At 47.6% G+C, this 25,861-nt stretch overlaps 2 protein-coding genes across 2 annotated transcripts; one reads left to right on the top strand and one right to left on the bottom strand.

Annotated features, from left to right (window-relative positions):
* Positions 1-8,220: 8,220 nt before the first annotated feature.
* DNAAF6 (dynein axonemal assembly factor 6) lies at positions 8,221-17,885 on the bottom strand. Its single transcript, XM_036402213.1, has 7 exons — positions 17,794-17,885; positions 16,898-17,012; positions 14,589-14,652; positions 13,350-13,455; positions 11,387-11,483; positions 10,500-10,585; positions 8,221-8,989 (listed from the first exon to the last, which is right to left on the bottom strand). Exons 2-7 carry the CDS (start codon positions 16,997-16,999, stop codon positions 8,854-8,856), a joined length of 591 nt encoding a protein of 196 aa, XP_036258106.1. The 5' UTR covers positions 17,000-17,012; positions 17,794-17,885; the 3' UTR covers positions 8,221-8,853.
* Positions 17,886-18,096: 211 nt separating this feature from the next.
* On the top strand, positions 18,097-25,255 carry LOC118698800 (nuclear pore glycoprotein p62-like). Its single transcript, XM_036402342.2, has 12 exons — positions 18,097-18,414; positions 19,210-19,598; positions 20,274-20,384; positions 20,845-20,976; positions 21,180-21,284; positions 21,733-21,835; positions 21,987-22,131; positions 22,517-22,566; positions 22,688-22,822; positions 23,206-23,317; positions 23,842-23,908; positions 25,032-25,255. The coding sequence occupies exons 1-12, from the start codon at positions 18,128-18,130 to the stop codon at positions 25,121-25,123; spliced, it is 1,728 nt and encodes a 575-aa protein (XP_036258235.1). The 5' UTR covers positions 18,097-18,127; the 3' UTR covers positions 25,124-25,255.
* Positions 25,256-25,861: the final 606 nt, after the last annotated feature.

Raw genomic sequence — 25,861 nt, 5'->3', positions numbered from 1 at the left:
AATTTCCTACTCCCAAAGCTTTCTAAGCAATTTAAACTTGTTTGGCAGATTTTATTTTTTTTTTTAAGAAAGAGGCAGCTGATGCCAGTATGCTGTTTGCAGCTCCTCTCCCCTCCCACTCTCAGCAACATCTGAGCTTGGTGGTTAATGACTATGAGACCTCTCTGCCTCTGTCAGTGTTAGCTGGAATGATGGGTTTACACCATGCATGTCAACAAGCATCTAGATGGAAAATAAACCTACTGATGCTCCCACTGTTGGGGAAATGAGTGTGCTGATTCAGGCATCTCAATCCACATGGATGACAGGCACATCCTGCTCTGCAACAGAGCTCTGATCACTGAGGGCCCTCTTAGATCCTCCTGTGTGCACTGAGGGACAGATCCATGGAAAACAGGCTTTGGTAGCTCAGCACCTTGCTCTCATTTGACAGAGGTTGTTCATACAAGCAAAATTGACTCTGTTTAACTTTTCCCAGGCAGGAAAAGCACGAGACCACCTCCATGTAGGAGAGGGCTAACACCCCCAGCTTTTCTTCCAGCCCATGCCTCAGGAGGGCATTTTCACAGAATTCACAGAATGACTGGGTTGGAAGAGACCTTCACAGAATCACAGAATAATGAGGTTGGAAGAGACCTTCAAGATCATTGAGTCCACCCCAGCCCCAGCCCCTCAACTAAACCCTGGCACCCAGTGCCACATCCAGGCTTTGTTAAACACCCCCAGGGATGGGGACTCCACCACCTCGCCAGGCAGCCATTCCAGAACTTTATCACCCTTTCTGTAAAAAAATTCTTCCTGATATCCAACCTGTATTCCCCTGGTGCAGCTCGAGGCTGTGTGCTCTGGTTGTGTCAGTGCTGCTGGAGAAAGAGCCCAGCCCCAGCTGAGCACAGGCACCTTTCAGAGCTGTGCAGAGTGATGGGGGCAGCCCTGAGTCTCCTTTGCTCCAGGCTGAGCACCCCCAGCTCCCTCAGGGGTTCCTCACAGGGTTTGTGTTCCCAGCCCCTCTCCAGCCTCGTTGTCCCCTCTGGACGTGCTCAGTGTCCCAAGGTCCTTCCCAAGCTGAGGGGCCAGAGCTGGGCACAGCACTCAGGGTGTGCCCTCACCAGTGCCCAGTACAGCCATGGCCATCTCCATTCCCACACTCCCACTTGGATTTGCAGCAAGGGGAAGCAGAAGCAGGTCAGTTCCTTTGGGCACAGTGTCCTGCTGCAGACCTGTGGCAGAGTAATAATAAAGCCTCTTAATGGCGTTATTATAAAGCAGAGCAATAGGGCTCAGGAGCTCAGTCCCTGGGTAGGGACCGGGTGCCCGAAGCTAGCTCGCTCATGCCAAGGCTGCAGGGCTGCCATCTAGCAAGCATGGTGATTATCAGCTCTATAGTGATTGCAAGCTCTCAGGATTTCAGCTCTGCTTGCTAGGTAGTGGTGCCCTGGGCTGGAGGCTGCAGCAGACTGGAGAGAGAGGAGAAGGAGAAGGCGCAGGCTGTTCCACAGAGATGGCTTTATTTGGGGAGGTCCGTGAAGGGTCTCTGCTCTTCTTCTTTCTCCCCTAATGGGGTACAGTATGCTTCTTTTATAGGGTTGGAAAGGATCCAAGCTTGACCAATGGGTAAGGGGTTAACATGACATTGCCTTATAGGGTTACAGAGATAGGTTAAGGGGTGGAGACAGGAAAACAGGAATTTTCTTTTGCTGTTTCAGCATTCCTATTGTTCATATCCTCCATGGTGCTTTTCCTAAATCTGTGGAGTTTACTACGGAGTAAGGCACAGAGCTGAGCAGGGGCTCCTTTTCCTTGAAGGCACCGGGCAATGCAAGGGGACAAACACGTCCTTGTGACGGGAGAGCCGCGTGATGGTGACGAGTCTGCTCTGACTCACAGCCCAGGAGATGCTGTGATATTGCACCACTGGCCTGCTCTGTCCACCTGCTCTGAGCACTGAGACACAGCTTTAGCATTCAAGGCCATATTTACTCTAGGACCTCATTTTCCCACCACAAGAGCAATCCCAAATCAAGGGGGAGAGTTGACCTTGCTCGCCACAGCAGCTCGTCTTCTAGTTAAGATCCTGCACACAAACTCATCAATCCAGCTCTTTCAGAGCTGCTTCAGATGGCTTCAGGCTCTGTGTGCTTTGGTTTTATCAGCTGTTTGGCATCAGCCCCATCTCCAGTTCCCTCCAGTGAGTACCAAAACATTCTGCTTCCAGGTGACAAATTCCATGGACAATATGCCACACTACCCAGATGGGTTTCCCCCACCCTTTGGTGGGCATTTAAGCAATTCTCTTTCTTTTTTGATCCATACCAACTTTCTTCTTTTTCTGTGCTGTACTCTGTTCTATTACACATTTTTATACCAAAAAATACTATATAACAAACCTGTATAGAAGCAGTATTTAAGCTGGTCCATGATCCTTCCAAGGAAAACAATTTCAACAGAAAGGATTTTAGTTTGACAAATGCTGCCCAAGACCTGCCCTGATCATCCTTATGCTGCACTGCACAGCTTTCATTAACTTATGAATGAATTCCTGTAGTTTCTCATGGCTTCCTTCAGATGTTATTATGCCAGCTCCCAAGGACATAAACAATTCTCTTGATTTAAGAAAGTAGGCTGAGATGTTGCTTGGCTGTGGTTTGGGGAAAGGCAACAACATTGGAAAACACATTTCATTCAAGAAAACAAGAATATTAGTTCCAAATAGAAGCAGTGGTCCAATTTAAATAAACTCACCAAGCATAAACTTGGGAACTCATGATGCAAGAGAACAGAAATGGGATTTTCTATTACTTCAGGCATTCTCTTCATTCAGCATCTGTATTACAGCAAGCAGTTAATCACCTTCAGCTCTCTTATCCAAGCACTGGTTCAAGACAACCTTGCAGAATCTTTCTGAAACTTTTCCCTTCATCTGAGGGATGCCCCACCCCTGGTCTGAAGGCAGCACCTGGCTCCAGAATAAGAACAATTCTAATGCCCTCATTTATCTATTTACCTACTGATCTTAGAGCAGAACCTTGTGGTATTTATTTGTGTTTATTTTTGTGGGTGTTTGTTTTCTTGTTTTTATTTTTTATGTTTTAAAAATAAACATGGGTTGCTTTAAATAGGGAAAAGGATGGAGGCAAGCATGCATATGCATGTAGGCCTAAAAGTAGATGTGACATCCCCTGTTCCAGGTCAGGGCACAGCAATCTGTCACCCAGGCACACTGCACACACAGCTCTGCTTACCCAGAAATAGGTGCTGCAAGGACAGCACAGAGACTCAGGCTGTTGGGAGCACTTGAGAGGGTTCATGAACTCCCAACACCAATTCCCCTTTCATCTGCTGTTGATAAAAGTAATTGCAATGGGCCACCTTAGTCTGACTCCCAGAGTGAGACAAGGTTCCCAGCCCAATAAATCTCCATGACTCAAGTGCTCAGGCCCTCTTGGAGACCTCATAGCTATTCCAGGCACAGTCCCCTTCCCACAGCTTCCTTTGGCACAGGAATTTCAGTGCTGGTGACATTCTAACAAAGGTATCTCATCAGCCCTGAGCTCAGGGTGGCTGGCTGCTCTGAACTTCCCTTTCAACACAGCGGCTTTAAAGAAACTTTGATCATGTCTTTCTTCTCCCACTTGTGCTTTTGCCCAGTTCACATCACTCCCTCACTTTCAGCATCTCAATCCACACCCACCATTTAGTTTGCCCTAAACACAGTTTAAGGCTCATCCAGTTTCTCACAGTGCTGCTCCTCTCCATTTACCTCAACCTGGATGGAATTCTCTGGCTCCCTAGGGCTCAGCTCAGGTGAGAAAAGGTATGGCTGACTATCCCAGATGAAGTCAATCCCTCATCCTCCTCTATATATTTGTCAGCTTGCCCCAGTGCCCCCCAAGAGCAGCTTTGGGGACATAAGTACAGGAATCTGGGTCAGGAGATCCCAGTCACAGAAATGCCAGGGGTGTTAAACTCTCATTACCTGGGCCCCTGTGAGGGGTGGAACCCACCCAGAGCTCACAGTATTTAACTCAAGTATTGGTGCTTACATTTCCTAATCTGTCCCTGTTTGGCAAATGTCTGCCTTGCCCACATCACCTGATGAGTTAACAAAATCAGCTGTGTCCATCTCCATTCCTATCCTGTTCCTTCTTACACAGCTTTCTGACATGACAAGAGTTTTCCAGAAGAGGTGTGTGGCTCTTTTTCTCTCTGCTCAGCAGCTGCAGGAGACAGGTTGCCAAATAGAATCAGAGAATTGTTTCAGTAAATACAACATAGCACTCTTGGAAGTGTTTGCTGGGTTGTGATACCATCAAGTTAAAATGGCATGGTTAAAAAAAAATATTGATCAGCATCAGAAGTGAGTTTCCAGGCTGCTGAGCTGCACAAAGGAGACACCCAATTAAAGAGAGATGGTCTCTAAGGACTGGAGGTGGACAGTAGCTGCTGTCATTCTGGCAGCTTCCTATGATCTTCTCTTCAGAAATGAGTGTGTGGAGGCAGAGAAAAAAAGATGAAAGGGAGGCCTTGAGATGAGAAAGCCCCAAATGATCAAAGATTCCCATGGATTGAGAGAAGTACTCCAGAACCAAAGGCATTCCTCTGTTGCCTGTGTCACTGTTGCCCCGGAGTAGATTTCAAAACCTTCTTTAAGCATTCACCTGGGATGTGGGGACACACATCAGGAAGCAGAGAGAAACTTTTCAGGCCTTGGGGAAGGCTGAAATTCTGAATGATTCTGACTTTTTCTGAATTGGTGCATTTCTTTATAACGAGACTCACTGGGGATGTGTGGCTACCTTTGAAGCAAGCGCTCAAGAGGCCTCTCAATTCTGCCAACACTCCTCACAGCCTGCAGCATCTGCTGCTTTTGTGCCATGGTGCTTCACTAGGAGTGCCTTAACACCCTCCAGGTTCTGCTGTGGTGCTGCTGCTTGTGTCCCCTTCAGACAGGACACACATCAAGGGAGGACAGAGCTCTTCACCCAGCTCTGATCTGAGTGAGGGGAAATGAATCACACCCTTCACCCACATTAGGAACATCCAGGAAGGGTCAGATATGCCAACTGCAATCTGCCAGGAGGCTCTGGTGAGAAATGTCCTAATGTGAGAACAATCAGGGGAGATAAAGCACTTAGGAAAGGAGAGAAGAGATCAGAGTCTCCTGAAAAGAGCACAGAACAAACAATCGTGATGGAAGGGAAAAACAGAGATGCTGCTCAGCATCCTCTGATGAATTCGTCACAACCTGAAAGTGAATTTTGCCCGAAGGAGAAAACAGAATGAAGAGAGACACCAAGACAGACACCAAGAGAAAAATCATCTCCTGTTTGTGAAGATCACAAGAAAAAAACAAACCAGCCCCCAGCATATTCCAGGCACCTTCCCTGGAGCCAGGACCACGGGCAGACAATGCCTCTGTCTGTGGCAGCAGCTCCTGAAGGGGATCCCAGGGAACAAGGAGCAATCCAAGCTGCAGGTGCTGCAGAGCAGAGGGTGAAAGTCCACAGCAACAGTGGCAGGTTGAAAAGGAGCTGCTGCAGCAGGAGGGAGACAGATGTGTCTGTACACGTAGGTACAGCTCAGTCATTTTAGATAAACTCGGTCTGGAGGGAAGGATAAACTGATAAAGCAGTGTTTCACACAGTGCAAGAAGTACACAGAGTTTGGATACAAACTTCAATCTGAACAGCAGAAAAATGAAGCAGTCTTTTAAGACAAACAGAAGGGGTATATGATGAACAGCAGACCTGGAGGAAGATGAGAATGAGAGCCTGCAGGTTTAAGGGAAGAATCTAAATTTAAGTTCTTGTGCTGTCTCAGGTGTTTACATGGAGCAACTCATCTGGGTTTTCTCTTCCTCCAGCAATAGAAGAAGGCAAGTGTCTTGGCCCCAGGGCAGTAAGTGGACAAAGGGGAATATGAAGAGAGGTGAAATTCAGACAGTGAGTTGGGCTGTGTATTTTAGCACACCACCATCATTCTGAGAGAAGGCAGGAACAAGTCAAAATGGGGATGGTGGCTCTGCAACCACAACTGGAGGACAGAATATGTGAACAAGGTGAGATGAGAACCTGCAGTTTATTGGGATGCTGCTGCAAACAAGCCTCTATCTCAGTTCCACATCTGCAGTACCCTCCACTTAACTGCAATACATTTAATCAAGCTGCTTCTTATGGGAACCAAATAAAGCTTGATGATGCCTAATGGCTGGGGCTTAATGGCTGGGTTGTTTAACTGGGCTCATAATTTTGATTAATTAAGATGCTTGCAGGTGTTGGAGAGGCACTTCCACATCAGTGTTGATGTTCAGAGGCAAAGGGGGTTCCCCTCCTGGAGGATTTCTGCCAGTGCTACTTCAGCAAAGCAAAGCTGCCCTCAAACCCATGCAAAAGTCAACCCTTGTAGCTGGCAGTAGCCTCCAGATTTCTGGGAATTCTGACAATCTGCAAGTCGTTTTGGGAGGAGATATGGAAAAATCCAAACCCCAAAACTCAAACTTCTGCCTAGGGCAGCCTCTGTGTCCTTGATAGGAAGGAAGTGAAGATGTGAGAAGCTCCTCTCCAGGTGATGGTGCTGCTTTCAGGCAGGGGATCCAAGCAGCCCAGCAAACTGCCCACCCCCAGAGCAGTGTCCCTGCTCCAGTGAAAAGGGCAGCAGAGCTTATCCTGAGTGGAACACACAAAGCCTGGTTATGAGTTTGTCCCCTGTGTTCCTCTATCCTCACTCTGTGATTTCAGCTTCCCCCTGCCAGGATATCACCCTTTTCCTACAGTGTCACCAGCTCCCCATCATGGGTGACCTACAGGAGCCTGGAGGGGGATGCACAGAGAGAGTGTCCAGCAGGTACAAGAAATCACATTATAACCTCTCTCTTAAGCAGTACAAATTTGTATTTCCCTTTTCTATTTCTTACAGAACATACTTACCTCAGGTTTTTGTCTCCTGAATGCTGATAAAATGCCCTCAGGTTAAAAAACATTTGGAGATAAATTATGGTATGGATACCAGTGTGGCATATGCTCATTTCCATAAGAAACTAACACTGGAGGGAGGCACAATGAGCCAGACTCATCACTATTTTCAGTATCAAACACTGACATTAAATTAAGCAGAGCTTGATGATTTAAGGCTTAGTAAATTACTACTGCCAAATATAAAGGCAATGTAACCTTGTGGATAGAGCACTGGAGTAGGGCTCAGAAGAGTTGCACCCTGCCATGGATATTCTGAATTAATTTGGACAAATGTTACCTTCACATGCACATCAATACTGGTCAATCTTCCACTTTTCTTGTAATGTGTATAAGAAATGCAAAAATGAAGCAGCATATTGTCTAGGGACCACAAAGACAACCTTTTTCCAAGAAACAGCTTGTTTGGCAAGCACAGGAGGGAAAAACTGAGTCAGGAGGAATGATGTCAGCCTTTTCTCATACATCCACATTGTCCTGCTCAACCACAGCTTTGGAATAAGAGACACTCAGATCTAATTTATGGAAGCTTAAGCAGATACCAATTGGAGTAGCCCCTGAGTGTTATCAGCATATTTCATAGCTTGTGATGAATCATAAATGAAATATCTGCTTTCCAGTGCATTAAGGCTAAAGCAGAAGTTGATTAGGATTATTCTGACCCAAGCAATGGTTCACTTTTCAGGGAAGGGGTTGAAATGTCCAGACATCAGCCTAATTTGTCCTGGAGTTATAATGCAGGGGATTACTAACATAGAGTGACTGCACCTTTGAACTCACTGTCAGTGTCTGCAGTCCATCATGGAGCATCCATCTTCTCATTACAGCCTGCCTCAAGTTTAGCTGCATGGGTGCTGTCTGCAGCCTAGCTGGTCAATTATTTTCCTCTACTTCTACCCCCAGAAGAATGCAGGACTCAAAGCCATTTGACTCTGAGAGTACTCACAGGCTTTTGGTTAAGTGTGCCATTAACATGCCAGGGCCTGCTTGTCCTCTCCACTTTGATCATTGAGCAAGTACCTTTGCTTCCTGCAGGACCAACAATGTTAAATTAATATATTTGCCCAGCAGCTACTGAGAGAAACAGCCTGGTTACCCAACTCTCTACCTCCAGATTGGACCTGAAGGCCAAAGAACAGATTTTGCAGCATTTCAGCCCTTTGAGAGAAGCTTTGTTATGCAAAATTCCTCTTATCTCAACTTTTATGAGGTCTCTCAGAGCATAATATAGAGAAGGCAGACTCAAAGATAACTGGAACTGTTCCTTAGAACCTATTATTTTATTAATCAAGAAAGATCAGAAAAATAGGTGGAAGGACAGCAGATGACTAGACAACACTGAACCATAAATTGTCAAAAACCTGTTCAAAAGAGCTGAGATGTTCAGCAACCCAACTATAGCTGGTTAACTTGTTCTGCCAGTGTAAAGGAGCCTCAGGTGTGGATATGGATCCCTGCAGAATGATCTTCTCACCAAGAAATAGGCAAGAGAAGATCCTGAACTGGCCCCAGTCCCAGCACTGGAGACCAAGCAAGGACAGTAGCACTTGCAAGGCTTGAAATGGTACCAAAGCAGCAGACATTGCCCAGAGCCTCACTGTGCTACCTCAGCCATGACCACACAAAAGGCTTCCTGTGGCTTTTGAAACTGAAATCTCCCACTTTCTGACTCACAGGAGCTGTTCCAGACTGCAGGAAGCAGAAAGTGGACCAGAGCAGTGGAAGGGTCAGACAGCATCAGCTGCTAGAACCTGTGGGTGCTGTGCTCCTCCTGACTCATTTCTCCAGAGACTTTCCCCTGGACTGCTCAAGGGAAGCCATTTACTATTTCAGAACAAGTTCAAACTAGAACATTTAGTTTTTGCAAACTTTCTCTATCTTTCTACCCATCAGAAAAATTGATGAAATCCAACTTCCTTGATAGTCTCAAGGTGACTTCCAAGATCTCCTCCTCAGAGAGAAAACGAGCTCTGCCCTCCTTGCTGTTCACAGGGTAGGGGAGGTGCAGCAGCAGCTTGCTGTAAAAGAGGACACAGGAGATGTCAGTGTCTCAGACCAGGTGAGCAGTTGAGGTATCATTGCAAATTACTCCTGCAATTCCTCAGTCAGTATGCCAGGAAATGTTATCCCAACAGATCCCCTGTTGTGATGGGTGGTGGGGTTCCTGCAACACCTCATGCACAGCAAGACTGGATATTGATAGAAATATTGAAATATTTCTGTCACTTAAAAGCAGCCTGGCTTAGAAGCAACCCCAGAACCACAGAGCTGGAAGCAGTTGCTTGGAATCTTTTTACCCATCTGTGGGAGAACAAAGTTTTTCAGCATGTAGAACTTGACATCTTGATTGTTTCCTTCATACTGAGAAGACTTGCACTTATATTTGTGAAAGCAGCACTGGTTCAGGCTGTACCCAAGCAACCATCAGATTTATGGTGAACTTTTTATTTGCTAGGCTTGTGACTAGAGACAGCTGGGTGCTGAGAAGATAATGGCAGATCTGAGTCACCAAAAAAATAGAATTGCAAAAGGAAAAGGATGCTGAGGTTTTCTACATCTGCAGCATTGCATTAAGCTACTTCTTTTACTGCCCATAGGTTCAGCAAGTCATTAGCTGAGCAACTATTCCTCCCAATTTTCCAGTTTCAAAACTAACATTCCCAAACCTTCTTCCACTCCTGTTGCATCCTTGGGTTAAAATCAAACACAGGGTAACTGATTTTGCCTGGTTTTTGGCAGAGAAAAATGGCTTTTCTGTAGTTAGTCTGCTGGGGACTTATTTAGGCCTTAATCCATGGCCTGCACCTGGAATTTATCTGCAGAAAGCTGTTCTCATATAAATCTTCCCACACCCCATTCAGTGCAGCAAGTCAGCCCAGAGAGGATTAAGGTTTCTTATAAAAGCAGTCTTTGTGAAGAAGGACTTTGAGCAAAACAGACATGGGAATTATCAGGAAATCTCAGGCAGAGGAATTGCACACTGAGGGAGAGATGGAGGAAGAGTGAGAAATCCAAGAGTGTATTATCAGTTATCTTTGTAGGCTTGAAATAGTCCTATTAAAAAAATCAAAGGAAATCTCTTTAGAAAACCTTGTAACATTTCCATCTCTGCATTTGTGCTTGGATATGTTCATAATTCGGTTTTCAGCTACCGAAAATTTATCTGCACTTTTTTTACCATCTTTGGTCATACATATTTGTACAAATTAGTGCTTAGGAATACTAGACTAAGTCTTTCAAGACCTTGGGCAGCTTTTTGCCAGGTGTTTTGAGTCCCTGATACTTGCTGTTTAAGTAGCCAAAATGTGTCCCAAAGCTTTTTACTGGACAGTATCACAGATTCAAAGCCAGCAGATTGAGCACCTATGGATGGACTATGAGTGGTTTTTCTGTACTTATTTTTCACAAGCAATTATTAATAGTACAATCTTTAGCTTTGCTTTCCACACAGACTGCAGTTTAAAGCTTGGCTAAACCCCATTTCAAACAGGATATTAACTGGACTTCTATCAATTGTGCTGCACTTACTTTTTGGGAGTTCGAAGGTCAAGAACCTTGTCCTGGATGTCTAATGTGATGTCTGAGTACTTTGTCTCTGGCAGCTTGATTTTAATCTGAAACGATGGGCAGAGGTAAAGCTGTGATTACATATGTTGCCCTAAAAGCCATAAAAGAGCTCATTTTCATGAATATTTCAATGCTAGTAGCAAAGAGCAACGTTTTGAGTAGGTAATTTGTATCAGAGCAAATCCGACAGTGATAATGACTGCTTTCAATAGCTTAGTGATGTGTATTGATATCCTATTCTCTTCCAGTTCCTGAGCTGCTAATGTGCTTGACAGGTGTTCAACACTCAGCAAAGCCTCAGGCTTTGTGCATTGCAGGGACAGTTTGCTTCTGCTAGAAAGATAACACAGCAGTTCTACCTGTCCTGGAGCTCAGAAACCAGGGAGGTCTTTGATTATATAATGATGAGGCAGGATCTGATAGCTGGAACTTTAAAGGCTGTCAGCATTGTAGCATTTTGCTAGCCCACACTAGCAAAATGCTTGTAAAAAATGCAGGAAGATGAAAAAAAATCTCCTTCCCAGCCCCTCTCTTCTCCAAAAGTGTGTCCAAGATGAAACTTCATCTCAGAGCTACATTTTATTCCCTTTAAGTTTATATGGGGCATATGCATTTGCAGAGATTGCCTTGAGCACACTTGGTCCTTGAGGAGATACACAAGTTCCTCAGGTTAGCAAGTGTAAATGTGACCTAAAAATGCTTGGAGAACCGCAAGAAAATGCTACAGGAGGTCAATCAAAGGCAGCAGTGGAGCTTTGTGTTTACATTCTGCCCCTCAGAAAGATGGGGAGGTGGGAAAGGCAGAGAAAGAGCACAGAGAAGGGACCAGAGCTCCAGGCTCAGCTCACCACTATATCTTCACAGCAGGCAGTGGAGGGGTCTTTCCCAGTCATCCCAAAGAAGACATCCTCTGTTCCCACGTGCTGCTTGAAGGAAATCTCATACCTGCCAAAGAGAAGCCATTGCCTAGGAATACTGGAGCAGGAGGCTGAAGGAGACTGTGATTCTCAGAGGACTCTAAATCCTCCTCACACTGCCTCTCCTCCTTTGCAGTCTCCCTTCAAGGCTCCAATCCATTTGCACTGGGTTTCTGTTCAGAGCCATGACTGGGACAGCTGGAAGACAGGTTAAAATCCTTTCCTCCACCTCCCAAAGCTCTCACCATGCTGCCTCTGCTCCCCTAACCAGCCTTGGCAGGACCAGGAAATGCTTCTTAATGCCTATCAGCAAGTCAAACACCACAAACTCCTGGGAATTGATTTGAAAAGGGGGATGCCACAATAACATGTGTTCTGTTCTGTCCTTTAGCATATTCTTGCAGCCTGAGCATAACACTCTTAAGCCAGACCGTAGTTTTGCATTCAGCTAACTTTAATTTTCTTCTCCTTCACTTCTACAAAATGTGGAATCACGTATTCCCTTGCTCTTGGTAATTAATGAATGAGGAAAGGAAAACTGAATTTGTATTTATAACATATGCTACTCCTACTAAGTTCAGCAAAATTACTGGGGTGGATCACTTGTCTAAGCTGTTAGAAAATCTTTCACATCTCCAGTGTGCATCTGCATATGTAATAATTCCTAAGTCAGTGACAAATGTGTCTAATAGCTCTGGATGCACCTCTGTAGCCATCTGTTTTCCTTTTAGCACATTTTCTTTGCTTCATTTGATAAACTATTGCAAAGAGTTATATTCTCTCTCTTCATTTGTGCAACAAGGGTCAGAAGTGCTTGAGGCTGGAGAAGCACTGCAGAGGGGAATGGTTAAAGAACAGCACAAGAAAATCTCCTCTGTGCCTACAATACAGACAGCACGTTCTGTACCTGACAGGTGACCATTTCAGGGACAACTGTGCATGAGGGTGAATTCCAAATTATCTTCAGAAAGGCTGAGTCGCTGCTCAGGTGGGTCTCAGGTCCTGTGTTTAGCTGGGAAATTGAAAACCCCATTTTCAGAAAGGTGGGTCTCAGGTCCTGTGTTTAACTGGGAAATTGGAAACCCCATTTTCAGAAAGGCGGGTCTCAGGTCCTGTGTTTAACTGGGAAATTGGACTCCTCATGTCCTGACCTACATGCAAGAAAAAGTGAAGATTCTGGTGCACAATGTGCAGCTTCGTGGGCTACAGCCTTTAACACTTCAGGACATGGCATTGAAACAATGACTGGAAATGCAAAAGCTGCTTTATGGACTGACCTTCAGGGCTTTCTGACCTCCACAAACTCCAAATCACATGCCTGATTTCAAGAATATTTTTTGCTACTGTTTTTCTATGAGCAAGGGAAAAAGCTCTGGTTTCAAGTTGTGCTTTGACAGACTAAGATTGAATGACAAGATTTAAGAGCTCAAAATTGCCTGCACACAGCTTTTCTTCTGCAGTACTATTTGTCTCTAAAGAGCTTAAATCTTTGAAATGCAAATATACATTGGAGTACTTTATGAATTTATGAGTATGGAAAAATGGATGCATCTCAGTTGCAGCAGGAAAAAGCAGGTATTTCACACAAATGGCATATTTTAAAGTTAATAAATCATTTTTCTGACCTACTTCCCCTCCTAATCCCACTTTATACAAGTAACTGACACTGCACATAAACTTATGCTGGAAAACCAACACTAAGTTTCTGTTCTGAGATCAGAAGATTTCAAGAGAGGGGTTAAAACCATTCTTCACATATTGCTTTAGATGCAACACTGATATCTCTCCTTTCTTCTTGCACAACACAATCTTTTCAGCTGGCTGCAGATGCTGTTTAACTCTCATTTCCATTAATGCTATGTGAAGCCCACACAGGCAGTCTCAGCTTTCTTACTCTGGCTTTTCTCTAGGGTCCCATGTATCATCAAATTCAGATCCTTCTGGGACCTCCTCTGTATTCCAAATGGTTTTCTTGTTTTCAGATTTCACTTGAAAAGTACCTGTAAGTGAGGAGAAAAATCTCACTGACACATTTTGAAATGTCTCTGTTCCTCAAGTGTTGCTGAAAGCTTAGAATATTTTTCAAGAATGAAAAAAAAAAAAAAGGAAGAAAAGCCTTTTCTAAAGCCTGGAAAAGTATTTCTAGGCTTTAGAAAAATCTTTGCATTAAAAGCATTCTAGGTAATGATTACAGTCTTCGTCACCTTACTCTCTTATGAATGAGGATTTGCAGAGGGAGGATGTTTTCCTTTCACTTAAATCTTCTTTACCCAACCTTTATTTCCTGGAAATCCTCCTTTCTGGCATATAATATCTAGCACTTCAAAATCAGTAAAGTGTAGAGGGATGAAATACTAATCTTCCACAAGCCCCCTGACATGAGATTTTCAGTGAGCAGAGTCATTCACAAGAGGATCACCTCCTCACACAGAAATCCAGCTCTTCCCATTAATTACTGGGCACAGCCCAGACAAGGTGCTGAAGACACGTGAAAGTTTTTGGGCAGAATAGTATGGTTTATGTCTGTCCTGCATGGAAAAACATTCTTTTAGTAAGCTGGTAAATGTGAAACTTGAGGATTTTAGAGTAGAATCTCTGGTTATTGTGGGATAGCAATAAAAGCAAAAATAATCTATTATATTTGCCACAGTTCCTTTCCTGCAAAACTCACCCTGGCCCTTGTGGGCCTTTCTTAGGGCTCAATAATGTGACAGCCTCAGCTCCAAAAAAACTTAACACTAACTTTGCCAAGTCTCTACCAAAACTGCCTTCCTGTCTTTCCTGAGTTCTTACATGGAGCTTTTGCTGCTCAGTTATGATCCCTGCAGCCCCTGACCAGGCTGTGCTCTGAACTATTATCACCTCCACTGGAAGCTGCTCTGGCATTACCCTTTCTGCTCCTCTTTGCATGTTTTAGAGTTAAGCTTTCAGGAAAGGAATGATTTTACAGTGTAATTGTAAGGAATGTCATGCTATGCCCATCTCAAACATCAGTGACCCCTCTTTTATAGCTGTTACAGTTTGCTGTAACTGAATTGTAAATTCAGCAGAATTTAAAATTTAAATTTTAAATTAAAAAAAGCTGAACAGTACATGAGACTGAATGCCAAGACACACAAATACTCCTCCTTACTGGTGGTCTCCTTCTTGACTGGTCCAACACTCCCAGGAGTCATGGCAGCAACAGAACAGCGTGGCTGCAAAGAAAGGCAAGAGCATCTTAAATCAATTTTTATAGAGCCAAGCTTGGTTACAACCATGATGTCAGTAAATACAACACATCATCTAAGGTCAAACAAATCCCTGATAGAATTGAAAACACATTATCCCACAGTTTCATGAGCGAACCACTGAAAAATCTCTTTTCTTCACTCTGACACAGCAGAAAGTGACCTTGACACACTGGGTTTAAGCAGGACTCACAGAAGCCCAGCCATACAGACAGATGTGCTTTGTGAGTTTTGGTTTCCATGGCATTTTGGCAGAATTTCCATGCTTTGCCTGCCATGAAAATATTACAGGAAACCAAGGGTGCTACATGAAAGCCCCATTACAGCATTTGGATTGCTTTTTACTGTAGAGATCATGAGGCAAGAACATTTTCTTCTAATTATGAATCAATTTAGTGCTAATAGGCCAATGTGAGGCATTTCTCTATATATGAAGATTCCTTGGTTCAATAAAAGTGCCTCATATGCACAGAGCATTAAATTAAATCAAAATAAAGATTTCAATTTACCCAGATTGACTCAGACTTAATTGACATCTCTTGTGGCAACTTTCCATTTCTGTCTCTGAAGTGTCATTCATTTTATTAATAAGATGTAAACAAATTCCTTTTAAAATCAGGATGTTTACTGCAGAGATGTACAGCAATAATGCAGGGTTTAAAAGGCAGGCATTAAAGAGCTGGAGGATAGTTGGGGTGTGAAGGACCACATCTGTAACCCTCTGAAATAAAACTTCAAGGGTCTTGCACCCCTTCTATCCCAAATATCACACTACTGGGGCTGGTCAGCTCTTTGTTGAGGAATGATTTGGAGGAACACTCAGGCGTTTGCCATTTTTGTTATCTGGTTTTGTTTTTTTTTTTTTTTTGTTGTTATCTGGGGGTTTTTTGTTTGTTTGGGGTTTTTTTTTGTTTTTTGGGGTCTTGGGTTGGTTTTTTGTTTTGTTTTTGTTTGGTTTTTTGTTTTTGTTTGGTTTTTGTTTTTGTTTGCTTTTTTTTCGTTTGGTTGGTTTTTTTTTTCTGTTATTCATGTCATAATATGATCTGTTCAAAATTCTGAGGGACTTGGCAAAGTTTTGAGCCTTCACAGAGGCCTTCTACATTGTTGGCACCTTTGGGGCTCCTGGGAATATTTCTTCCCAGCACACAGGCAGGCCTGGATAAAATCAGGTGTTGCATGTTGCAGGAATAATGCATGTTCTCCAAACACTGTTATTTTCATCTGCTCCTGAGAGGAATTGATACAGAAGAACACATTCAGATATTTCTCTCATTATTCATCCAGATTATGCACCTTAGAATGATTTTTCCCCTGCCCCTATTTTACAAACACCAAATACCTATGGTAATTTAGTGATCAGTTATCTCTGCAGTTCTTCAATGTCTGACATATGCAATTAAAACACTCAGTTGCCTCTGGATATTTTGGTCCTTACTCAGAAGCTGAGCAGCAAATTTTTCCCCTCATATCTGGCTGCAATTGCCTTCATGTCCAGCAGAGTTCAGGGGAAAGTAGGGGAAGCCTGAAGTATCTGAAGCTCTTTCAAGTCCATGTTCTCTTTTCCTTCAGGCTGAAAAACTAAACCTCCCTCATATGTTGTGCTCACAGTGTCTCCTTGTTGTCCTGGGGCATCTTGCTCATTCTCAAGAGCTTCTTACTCTGAAAGGGTCCTCAAGCTGTTTCAGTCAGACCAAAACCTTCTAAGGTTTTCTGTCACAGACATATTTTATGAAAAATCCTTTCCTTAGGATTTTTTCTCCTGAGAAGCTGAGAGGCCTCAGAAATGAAATGTAAACAATGATTACCTGCTGCTGTGGAATGCAACAGGAGCATCTGTGATTAGTCTCATGTGGTTGTTTTTAATTAATGGCCAATCCCAGTCCGGCTGTCTCGGACTCTCTGGTCAGTCACAAGATGTTATTATCATTCCATTCCTTTCTATTCTTAGCCAGCCTTCTGATGAAATCCTTTCTTCTATTCTTTTAGTATAGTTTTAATACAATATATATCATAAAATAATAAATCAAGCCTTCTGAACCATGGAGTCAAGATTCTCATCTCTTCCCTCGAACTGGGACCCGTGTGAACACCACCACAGTTTTCATTCTGCTTTTACTCACTCTGGAGAAAAAGAGATTTGCTACTCTTTGATTAACAACATAAGGCTATGGTACAATATGTAAAAGAAGCAGCAACTCCCATGAAAACTCACCACATCATCATCATCACCATCATCATCCTCCTCTGGAGCATCACGCAGCAGTTTGGCGAGGCTCTGCAGAGAAGAGCCCGAGAACACGCTGTCCAAATCCATAGCCACTGCTCACCTGGGCAGGGAAAACAAGTGGCAGATGAAGCAGGAGCTAAATGTGCTTGGAACAGCCTGTAGAGCACAATTTTCCTGCTATGCGTTTGGGAAGGAAAAGTTTAGCCAAGTTCCTGTGTGTGTGATGACAAAGCATGTAAAATGGAACATAAAATCAAAGAATACGCTGAGTGGGACCCATCAGGATGGGTGAGTCCAGCTCCTGGCCCTGTGCAGGACAGCCTGAGCCCCAGCATGTGCCTGGGTGTCACCACATTTCTCTTCACAGAGAAAAGCAAGGCACAATTCCTCCTAAGAATATTTCTGGGTCTCATTCTCTGAACCTCAGAGAAAGGAAAAACAATTTTTATCTCAATGGCTGTGCCTGTGTTGTGCCAAAGTAGAATGCAATATGGAGATTGTTTACCCAAAGTGATGGTGTTTTGTTCCCTTGGCCTTTCAGGGTCAGGTGTGTGTGTGTGTCAAGACTATTGGGGGACAGTCACGAGATTCTGTGCAGTGTGTGCAGGGTTGAGTGCTTGGCAGATTCAGTTTAGATGTAATGTAACATAGCATAATATAATATAGAAAAATATTGTATAATAAAGTAATTAATTTGCCACCTGATAAGATGGAGACAGAGGCATCATTCTCTCCCCTCTTCGGGGGCAAAAAATAATAACACTACTATACCTGGGAGCACTGTCCAAATGCTCTTTACAGCCCCGGGGCTGTGACCACTCCCTGGGACCCTGTTCCCGTGCCCGACCACCTCTGGGGGAACAACCATAGCAGATACCAACCTAAACGTCCCCTGAGGGAGCTCCCGCTTCTCCCGCGGGTCCCGGTGTGCCCCTGTCCCTCACTACGCTCCGGTCTGTCCCCTGTCCCTCGCTCCGCTCCCGCAGCCGCGTCCCTCATCCCCACAGCAACGCCGACACGCCCCGCCCCTCACGCCCCGACAGCCAATCGGAACCGACATCCCGCGAGTGGCGGCCGCGCTGACCAATGGCCGCGTAGAGCGGGAAGACGCGGGGGCGGGCCGGGCGGGGCGCGGTGACGCCATCGCCGCGCGCGGGCCCCGTGCCGGCGGTGCTGCCGGAGCTCGGCTCGTGTTGTTGCCGCCGCCGCCAGGCCATGAGCCAGTTCAGCTTCGGGGCGCCTGCGCCCGGCGGCGCCTTCGGCCTGGGCGCGCCCCGAGCCGCCGCCGCCACCACGGCCAGCAGCGGCTTCTCCTTCTCCGCGCCGGCGCCCGCCTCCACCAGCTTCAGCTTCGGCAGCGCGGCGCCGGCGGCGGGCGGCAGCCAGCCCGCCGGGCTCTTCTCCTTCAGCAGGCCGGGCACGGCCGCGCAGCCCTCCGGCTTCAGCTTCGGCTCGGCCAGCGCGGCCCCCGCCGCCCCGGCAGCCGCCGCCTTCCCGCTGGGGTGAGACCCGGGGCCGGGCGGGGACGGACACAGGGACAGAGGGACGGAGGGAGCGGGGTCCTGTGGGTGCTGGGCGAGGGCTCTGCGGGGAAAGCTGCTCGGAGCGAGCCCTGGCCCTTGTGCCGGCTCTTCCCAGCGCCCCGCAGGGCTCGGCGAGCCCCGGCCCCGGTCCCGGTCCGTTCGCACGGGAGCCCCCGCAGCGTGGGGAAGGAGATGTTCCGCGATCCCGGCTGGAAGCGGGCTGGAGACGCGAGCACGCAGAAATGCTGAGGCTCTGCTGCCCGATATCAAACGTCTCGTTCTCTCTGACCCGGATCCGGAGTGCTCGGAATGTTTTCCCGGCACTTTGGGAGGGATTTGCCGATCAGGAAAGGCGGCGAGTTCTGGAGCGGTTCTGCAGAGCTGCTGCTGGCAAAGCTTGCCAGATGGGAGCTGTGGGAAGGGAGCTCAAATGGGGACGAGCAGGAAAAAACCAGCCTTGTGTAAAGGGAAATGGAAATGGTGAGCTGAGAGAAGGAGCAGCTTCACGTGTGCTGCCATAAAATGCCCAGTGGTACCTGCGTGGGTGGAGGTAATGAAGGGACAGGCAGTGGAATGAGCCCTGAGGGGGGATGGCAGGTGACAGCAGCTGGATGGAGGCTGTTATCAGAACTGAGACACAGCCTGGCCAGCTGTGCATCTCTTTGAAAGGCGGTTTCTGCTGTCAGCAAATGGTCAGGGAGAAAGCCAGCTGTGCACTTGGGTGGATGTGTGTCTCAAGCAGAATGGCTTCCTTTCTTTTCTTTTCTTGCCTAGGGCAAACACCCCAAAAGTGACCTTTGGAGCCAGCACTGCCACTCCAGCTCCTGCAGTCACGGGGGGCTTTTCCTTTGGTGCCCCTGCGGCAACCAGCACCCCCTCGAGTCAGGCAGCAGCCCCGTCTGGCTTTGCCTTTGGCTCTGCTGCCAGCAGCAGCAGCAGCAGCACAGCTCCCTCTGGGACACCAGGAGGCTTCACCTTCTCCAGTGGCACCACGAGCCAGGCGGGCACGGCCGGGTTCAGCATCGGCACCGCGGCCGCGCCGGCCACGTCGGCAGGGCTGAGCTTTGGCACGGCCCCTGCGGCTGCTGCCAGCACCAGCACGGCCACCCTGGCAGCTGCCACCCCAACAGCAGCGCCCTTCAGCCTCGGGGGGCAGCCCACAGGTGGGTGAGCAGCCTGGGGCTTGTGGAGAGACACACTGGGACGGGGGAACACAGTTTGGGGTCCCTGGGGTGGGGCTGTGCTGTGGGCACACAGTTTGGGGTCACTGGGATGGGGCTGTGCTGTAGGCACAGTTTGGGGTCACTGGGATGGGCTGGCCCAGCCTCATCCCCAGTGGGCACAGCTGGGAGCAGCAGGTGAGCAGCACTGGCAGCAATGAGCCATGGAGTGCCCAGGTGTGCTGAGCAACCACCAAAGGGAGCACAGGGCACACAGGGGCAGTGCATCAACATGAGGGGGGTAAAGGGTTGGGCTAAAGAACAAGAAGGGCAGATGCTTGCAGCCTTCTGCAGTGGTTTGGTGTTTCTCCGTGTGGGTTGAAGCTTTCTGTGTTTGTATGATGGTTCTGTGTGTGTCCTGGCTGTCTCAGCTGTGCCCTGTGCTGTGACACAGCCTCGGGGGCAGCTGCAGCCTGGGAGCCTTTGCCATGGGGGTGTCTGAGGGTGCAGTGGGGGTTTGGCTCTGCAGCCTCTGGCTTGTGCTGGGGCAGAGAGCAGCGAGGGGCTGGGGCCAGAGGTGTTTCTGACAGGCCTGTCCAGGGGCTGCAGTGCTGGGGAGCAGTTGCTCTTTAGCCTGGAAGAAGGAATTCCATGTTTTCCTTTTGCTCCTGCTTCCAGGTCTGACCTTTGGGGCTCAGCCTTCAACAGCAGCCACCAGTACAAGCACAGCAACACTGACCACAAGCACCAGCCAGGCCCCCACCCTGAGCTTTGGAACCAAGCTGGGAGGTAGGAAGCTGTTCTAGAAAACAATTCCCCAAGGCTTTGGGGACTCTTCTCTCCTCCTGGCTATAGTTGCCTGTTGGAAGCAGACAAATCTCTTATACTGGAGTGTGGGGAGGGGCCACAAGTGTTTGTTCCTGTGGGTTTGCCCTGGCAGTGGGGATCTGTGACAGCTCCCAGAGCCATAGCACAGTGTGTACTGTGGTTCTGATTGTGTCCCAAATGCCAGATTCTGTTCTGTGCTTGTTTGGGGAGCACAGGGGAAGGGAGGCACAATCTTAAATGGGCAGATTGTGAAAGACAGGGAGTGGAGGGAGAATAAGAGGGAAAGGAAGTTAAAATGCTGACATGGCCAAGAACGAGGTGTGGCTGGGCAGTTGGTGTCACCCTCCCAGCAGGGTTGTTGGGCAGGGGGTGGGAGCTCAGTGTGCTCTGCTTGTACAGCTGGAGCTGTTTGTCCCTGCAGTCACATCCACAGCTGCCAGCACGGCCTCCACCACCAGCACCACCTCAATGCTGGGCTCCACGGGGCCCTCCTTGTTTGCATCTGTGGCAACTTCTTCAGCCCCAGCCTCCTCCAGCACCACGGGCCTCTCACGTGAGTCTCTGCAGGCAGCTTTGTCCCTGGGGCAATGAAGGGGCAGCCAGGCTGCTGCTGCTCCCCTGGGGCTGCTGCTGCTGCTGCTCCCCTGGGGCTGCTGCTGCTGCTGCAGGGGGAGTGGAGCAGCCTGGGCACAGCTTCTCCAAGCGCCCTGCATTCCCTGGCTCATGCAGCCTGCTAATGGTGTCTTCTCTTCACAGTGGGTGCCACCTCCACTGGTTCCACTGGGACAGGCAGTCTGGGAACACTTGGCTTTGGATTAAAGGTTCCTGGAACCACAGCTGCCACCACAAGCACTGCCACTGGTAGGAACAGCATGCTGGAAGGCACTGAAGAGAAGGGAGACTGAATTCAGTGCTATGTACAGGTGTAAAGGGCCATGTTAGAGTAGGAGCAGAGCAGCTGTGATTTGCAAAGCCCTCAAGTGACTGAAAACAGCACGGTCTGTCTTTCTCTGATCCTTTTCCATCTCTTTGTGAAAACACAGATGTTCCCTCATCCACTGCCGAGGTGCAGGGGAGGAGCTGGGTGTGCTGGCAGTTCTTGGTTCTAGCAGTAAAACATGGGGCTATTGACAAGGGGCTGGGCTGGGGATGTTTTCATTCCCTCCTTGACAGATGTGGGATTTGCTGTCGTTCCCTTCAGAGGGATCTGCTGCAGCTCCTCCAGTCATGGGCACCCTGGAGCTGCTCTGTGTTTGAGAGGTGCCAGCTGTGTCCCCTTCTGCTGCCTGACTTGAGTCTCTTCCTGCAGGGACAACCTCTGCTTCTGGCTTTCCCTTGAACCTGAAGCCATTGACTACCACTGGTGCCATTGGAGCTGTGACCTCCACAGCTGCCACAACCACCACAGCCAGGTGGGAGTTTGCTGCCATTGACCCTTTGCTGCCTGGCCAGGAGCAGCTGCAGGGCTCAGGCTGGGCTCTGCAGGAGGAAGGGGAGATCAGTGAGAGTTGTGGTGTTTGTCTGCCCTGACCTCGTGTCCTGTGCTGCCCTGACTCCTCTCAGTGCCCCCCCAGTGATGACTTATGCCCAGCTGGAGAGTTTGATCAACAAGTGGAGCCTGGAGCTGGAGGACCAAGAGAAGCACTTTCTGCATCAGGCCACACAAGTCAATGCCTGGGACCGCATGCTGATCGAGAATGGGGAGAAGGTGAGGAGGCTTCCAGAGCAACCTCATTCTGCTTGCTTGGCTCCTGCAAGGGCTCTGTCACAGGTGCAACAGGCATCTAGAACACGGTACAAATAGCTGTGAGCTCCCCCTGGGTGCTTCTCACAGTCTCTGGGTGTCTGCTCTGGCCTTTAGGCCTTGGAGTCTTTTCTGTGCCTTTGCTCTGTGATACCAGGTTCTCCTAGGGGGGATCATTCCAAGTTTATTCCATCATTGGGGTGGAACAGGGAGGAGGAATAAGGGAGGATCATTCCTCCCTTACTCCATCTTGGGTCTGTAGATCTTTGTGACCATCTCTTGTTTCTACCAGAACTTGGATTGTGCTGCCTTGGTTTTCAAGGTGTAATGAAATGTCTTCTGTTTCCAGATTACTTCACTACACAGAGAAGTAGAGAAGGTGAAGGTTGACCAGAAGAGGTAGGAGACCATGAGCACTTGAAATGATTTTATTTCTTCTCTGCATGGTCCTGCCTGGCTGTGGGACAGCTCTGCAATGTCTGCCACATGAAAGGGAAGCAGTTGGCATTTCTCTTTGCAGACTGGATCAGGAACTGGACTTCATTCTGTCCCAGCAGAAGGAGCTGGAGGACTTGCTGACCCCTCTGGAGGAGTCTGTGAAGGAGCAGAGCGGGACCATCTACCTGCAGCACGCGGATGAGGAACGGGAGAGGACGTGAGGCACCGACTGCTGGGGATGGGGATGGGCGCTGTGCTGGGCTCACAGCAGCCAGCAGCACATGGGGCTGGGATGGGGGACAGGATTGAACAAGCAGTGCCTGCTGTCACATATTTAATCCTGTTCTATGCATGGCAACTTAGATTTTGCTCATAGTCCTCCACTCCCTTGCTTGTCTGTCCCCATGTGTAGATCAAGGGAGACGGGCTGGGAGTGCCTTTGTGTGGGTTTGGAGCCTCTCTGGCTGCTGTTCCAGGTCTCTGCTGCTCTTTGCTGCAGATTTGGGAGTTCATTCTGATTGCCCACAGTTGCTGTGACTGCAAGCAGCTCTTCAGAGTTTTCTTTAACCATTCTGATCTTGTTTCCTGCGTGCTCTGCAGCTACAAACTGGCTGAAAACATCGATGCTCAGCTGAAGCGCATGGCACAGGATCTGAAGGACATCATTGATCACTTGAACACATCAGGAGGCCCAGCAGACACGAGTGACCCTGTAAGTGCAAGCTTTTATTTTATATTGCTGAAGAGGCAAAGAATATTGAAATAGCTCTAACTCTTCATTTGTCCCCCTGTGGATACTCCACTCTTACTTTATGCTGTTTTTAATATCCTCATAAAACAAGATCTGAATAACCACCTCCTTCTGATACCTCTAAATTGATTTTGATGCTCCTTATAGCTTTATTAAAAAAAGGCTCTCAGTCAAAATTTCCTTTCAGTATTGCAGACTGAGTTTTTCCACATTCATTTTGAATTTTGCCACCTCAAGCCTGAGGTGAGGAATGTTCTGCTGGTTCCTAGGTCTAAATGAAAATAAGCCAAAGCCACAGACATGTCCTCTAAACTGTGCAGTTTTCTTGCTGGTATGGAGGAGCAAAGGAGCAGCATTGCTGCACACACTTCCCTGGCCAAGTGGCTGCTGCCTTAGGGGAAGCTGAGCAAGGAGAAACTTGCTTTTGACTCCTCTTGCTGTTTATGCACTCTCACAACTGACTTGCACCTTCTCTCTCTGCTCAGCTTCAGCAGATCTGTAAAATTTTGAATGCACACATGGATTCCCTGCAGTGGATTGACCAGAATTCAGGTGAGCTTTGTCCTGCAGCCCTTTGGGAATGTGAACGGGAAGCAGGAGCCTGTGTGTGAGTGTTTGTTCATCCTTGAATTCCTGAGGATGCCTGAGGAGTGTTCCTCCTCACCTTCAGTGGCACTCTCCCTTCTGGGCCTCTGCTCAGAAGTTACTCCTGGGAACTGTTGTTTTTTACCCCAAAAGCTCTCCTTGAAATGTGTCACTGCAAAGCAGAGAACTTAAAAACCTTATTCATTCTGTCAAACTAATGTTAAATAGTTCAACTTCTAAAAGAGTGTGTGGTTTGCCTGTGATGAAGGAAAATTGGTGAGGGGAAGTGTGTGTGTTGAGTGCTATCATCCCTTGAATCTGAAAATGGGAAGCCACATCCAGGTAAGATGGAGCAGCCTGCCTTGATCTGCAGGTGGGGTAACTGGAGGAATAATGTGGGAATTTCACAGCCTCAATAGTCTGAGATCCAGTGCACAGAGAGATGCACTCAGTGGTGAACATTTGACAGTGGAGTCTTACTAAAGACAGAAAAAAGGAGTTTTTCTCCCTGGGAGAGTGCCTCCTGGTGAGGGATTCTGGAATTCTGTGCCGTTTGGATTTTAACTGCTAGCAGCCACACGGGGGCACGGCAGAATAAAGCAGCTCTCCTCTCAGCAGCCCGAGTGCACTGCCTGGCTGCAGTGCTGAGAAATGCTCACACCTGGGGTAACTGCCTGTGTGAAAGCAGGCCTGCTATTCTCCGTGTTCACACAGAATTATTGGCTTAGGTCAGCGTCTTATTAGGTGTTTTCTTTCAAAACACTTCTGCTAAGCTCCACATTCCAAACATGCCTTTTTTAGGAAATCTGGTATAGCTCCTGTGCCACCTGAATGCTTTACAGAATGTGTGTGAAAATAGCTATCTGTTTCCTTTAAATTTTCCTAGAAAGGAGACCCATTTTTTCCTCTGCCAGTCAGTAATGAAGAAGTTTTCTTATTGGCAGTGCTTTGGGTTGTGCTTTCCTCCTGCTTTGTCCACTGTCAAATCTGAGTGGCTGTCAACAAGAAAATATTTTTCATTCTGCAGGCAAAACTGTGCAGGGTTTTGTTCCGGGGTGACTGTGACATTAATCCCTTGTTTCTGCCACAGCTGTGCTGCAGAGGAAGGTGGAAGAGGTGACCAAGGTTTGTGAGAGTCGCCGCAAGGAGCAGGAGCGCAGCTTTAGGATCACCTTTGATTGAAACATTCCCAAGTTCAAAGGATGGACATAAAACTTCCACAGAAAACACAGGTGTTTGGGAGCTAAGGACTGAAACGATGACCTGGCTTTTGTTTCCTTTTTTACAATAAAATATGTTGTTTGTTCAAAGCCAGTCTGTGGTGTTGGACAGGATTTCACCTGCTCCCATCAGAAACTGGATGAAGTGTGTGCTCTTTGTGCTTTAGCTCTGCCTGCAGACTGGTGAGATAACAGAAATGCTGCCTTGGAGGGCTCTGTGTGGTTTTCCACGGCCTGGTTTTGGGAGGAGGCTGCAGGGGTGGCTTCTGTGAGAAGCTGCCAGAAGGTTCCACCATGTCCAGCAGAGCCAGTCCCTGGATGAGTTGCTGGCCAGGACTGGGCCAGTTAGATAGGGTGGTAATGCCTCTGTGAAACAGATTTAAGAAGAAAGAAAAACTAATTTGTGGCTCAGTTGTAATTGTGGCCAGAGAAGAGTGGGGTGAAAACCTATGAGGGGAACAACTCTGCAGCCACCAACGGAAGGAGGGGAAGAGATGTTCCAGGCACCAGGGCTGAGATTGCTCTGCAGCCTGTGGTGAGGACCATGGTGAAGCAGCTGTGCCCCTGCAGCTCATGGGGATGCAGAGATCCACCTGCAGCCCATGGAGGGGCCTCAGGGCAGAGCAGGGGCATGCCTGAGACGACACTGTGAGCCTGTGGCTGAGGTGCTCTGCTCCCAGGCTGCAGCAGCCTGTCCTGG

Source organism: Molothrus ater, chromosome 14, assembly GCF_012460135.2.
Source record: "Molothrus ater isolate BHLD 08-10-18 breed brown headed cowbird chromosome 14, BPBGC_Mater_1.1, whole genome shotgun sequence".
NCBI lineage: Eukaryota > Metazoa > Chordata > Aves > Passeriformes > Icteridae > Molothrus > Molothrus ater.
Note: the sequence above shows the minus strand (reverse complement) of the source record. Positions and strands in the feature narration are given on the sequence as shown.

What these genes read in the sequence shown, in the direction of transcription:
- DNAAF6 (XM_036402213.1), bottom strand. Translation starts at nt 16,999, where the DNA reads ATGGATTTGGACAGCGTGTTCTCGGGCTCTTCTCTGCAGAGCCTCGCC. An exon ending in GACCCTAGAGAAAAGCCAGA is followed by an intron (nt 11,484 to 13,349) that starts GTAAGAAAGCTG and finishes TCTCTTTGGCAG; the next exon opens with GTATGAGATTTCCTTCAAGC. An exon ending in CCTGCTGTGAAGATATAGTG is followed by an intron (nt 10,586 to 11,386) that starts GTGAGCTGAGCC and finishes CCATCGTTTCAG; the next exon opens with ATTAAAATCAAGCTGCCAGA.
- LOC118698800 (XM_036402342.2), top strand. Translation starts at nt 18,128, where the DNA reads ATGAGCCAGTTCAGCTTCGGGGCGCCTGCGCCCGGCGGCGCCTTCGGC. An exon ending in GTGAAGGTTGACCAGAAGAG is followed by an intron (nt 22,567 to 22,687) that starts GTAGGAGACCAT and finishes TTCTCTTTGCAG; the next exon opens with ACTGGATCAGGAACTGGACT. An exon ending in GATGAGGAACGGGAGAGGAC is followed by an intron (nt 22,823 to 23,205) that starts GTGAGGCACCGA and finishes CGTGCTCTGCAG; the next exon opens with CTACAAACTGGCTGAAAACA.